Source organism: Emiliania huxleyi (genome assembly GCF_000372725.1).
Source record: "Emiliania huxleyi CCMP1516 unplaced genomic scaffold EMIHUscaffold_7123, whole genome shotgun sequence".
Lineage (NCBI taxonomy): Eukaryota > Haptophyta > Isochrysidales > Noelaerhabdaceae > Emiliania > Emiliania huxleyi.
Window position 1 is genome coordinate 1 of NW_005196660.1, and position 1378 is coordinate 1378.

At 59.4% G+C, this 1378-nt stretch overlaps 1 protein-coding gene across 1 annotated transcript; it reads right to left on the reverse strand.

Annotated features, from left to right (window-relative positions):
* Nucleotides 1-32: 32 nt before the first annotated feature.
* On the reverse strand, nt 33-337 carry EMIHUDRAFT_258080 (hypothetical protein; the record flags this gene model as incomplete). Its single annotated transcript, XM_005761301.1, has 1 exon — nt 33-337. A coding segment is annotated over one exon (305 nt), but the record flags the coding sequence as incomplete, so codon positions are not given.
* Between the last annotated feature and the right edge of the window lie 1041 nt (nt 338-1378).

The window sequence follows — 1378 nt, forward strand, 5'->3', positions numbered from 1 at the left end:
GCACCTTTGCGAAGAGGAGTGGCTTCTTGTACCACGGCAGGTTTTTGAAGTCGTACTCGGGGCCACTGAACAGCGTGTCAAAAGCCCAGTCCTCTGTCCCGAGGAAGACCATCGTGGCCGAGCCCACGCCTTTGGGGAAGTAGGACCTATGCTCCGTAGTGTTTGGCACCACGAAAGAGACATCGTGGCCATGCTCGAGCAGGCCCTCGATCAGCGGGACGACGGTGAGGTGGTGGCTCCTCATCATGCCGCCAAAGACCGCGACGTGCTTGCCCGCTGCGGCCAGCGCCAAAACGCTGAACATCGTCAAGCAGTAGAGAGGGCCGGGCGCAGCCATTGTGATCAGGGCGAGTGATCAGGCGAGGCCAACGCGAGCGAGTCGTCCCGCGCAAGGCGCGATAGACAGATATTTTCTTCTCTTTAACACGGCTGTGAACAGTGAAGTCGCTGGGACGACGCGGTTTTTTATCAGCCCACTCTTTCCTTTGCACCTGATGCTACAGGGGGCCGCTGGCAGCGAAATGACATCTCCCCGTGGGAGGGAGCCCATCGCACCACCAGGTGGAAGAGAAGAAGGTAGTAGCAAGGTGCACCGGATAAATAAAGCACGCGTCACGTACACAACAGCAACTCACTGACCCAGCTCTATGCATAGCTCGCAGAATCAGAAGGGGTGAACACACGTCGCACAAACGAATTAATCAGTGACTCATTCCGGGGCCGTATACCAGGTGCGCCCGCGGCGCGCTCTCGGCGAAATTAGCCATTCTACACGCTCTCCGTGACGTATTTTTGCGTCATTCGTAATGATGTGGTGTCCGTCTCTCCCCCGTGTGTCTGACCGAGCTTCTCGGAAGCTACGCCGCCTCCGGCGGCGCTAGAGGGGGGGGGGCCCATGACCCCGGCAAGCCAGTGAGGACCGGGGAAGCCTCGACCAAAGGCGCCCAACTTTAATCAGTGACTCATTCCGGGGCCGTATACCAGGTGCGCCCGCGGCGCGCTCTCGGCGAAATTAGCCATTCTACACGCTCTCCGTGACGTATTTTTGCGTCATTCGTAATGATGTGGTGTCCGTCTCTCCCCACGTGTGTCTGACCGAGCTTCTCGGAAGCTACGCCGCCTCCGGCGGCGCTAGAGGGGGGGGGGGCCATGACCCCGGCAAGCCAGTGAGGACCGGGGAAGCCTCGACCAAAGGCGCCCAACTTTAATCAGTGACTCATTCCGGGGCCGTATACCAGGTGCGCCCGCGGCGCGCTCTCGGCGAAATTAGCCATTCTACTCGCTCTCCGTGACGTATTTTTGCGTCATTCGTAATGATGTGGTGTCCGTCTCTCCCCCGTGTGTCTGACCGAGCTTCTCGGAAGCTACACCGCCTCCG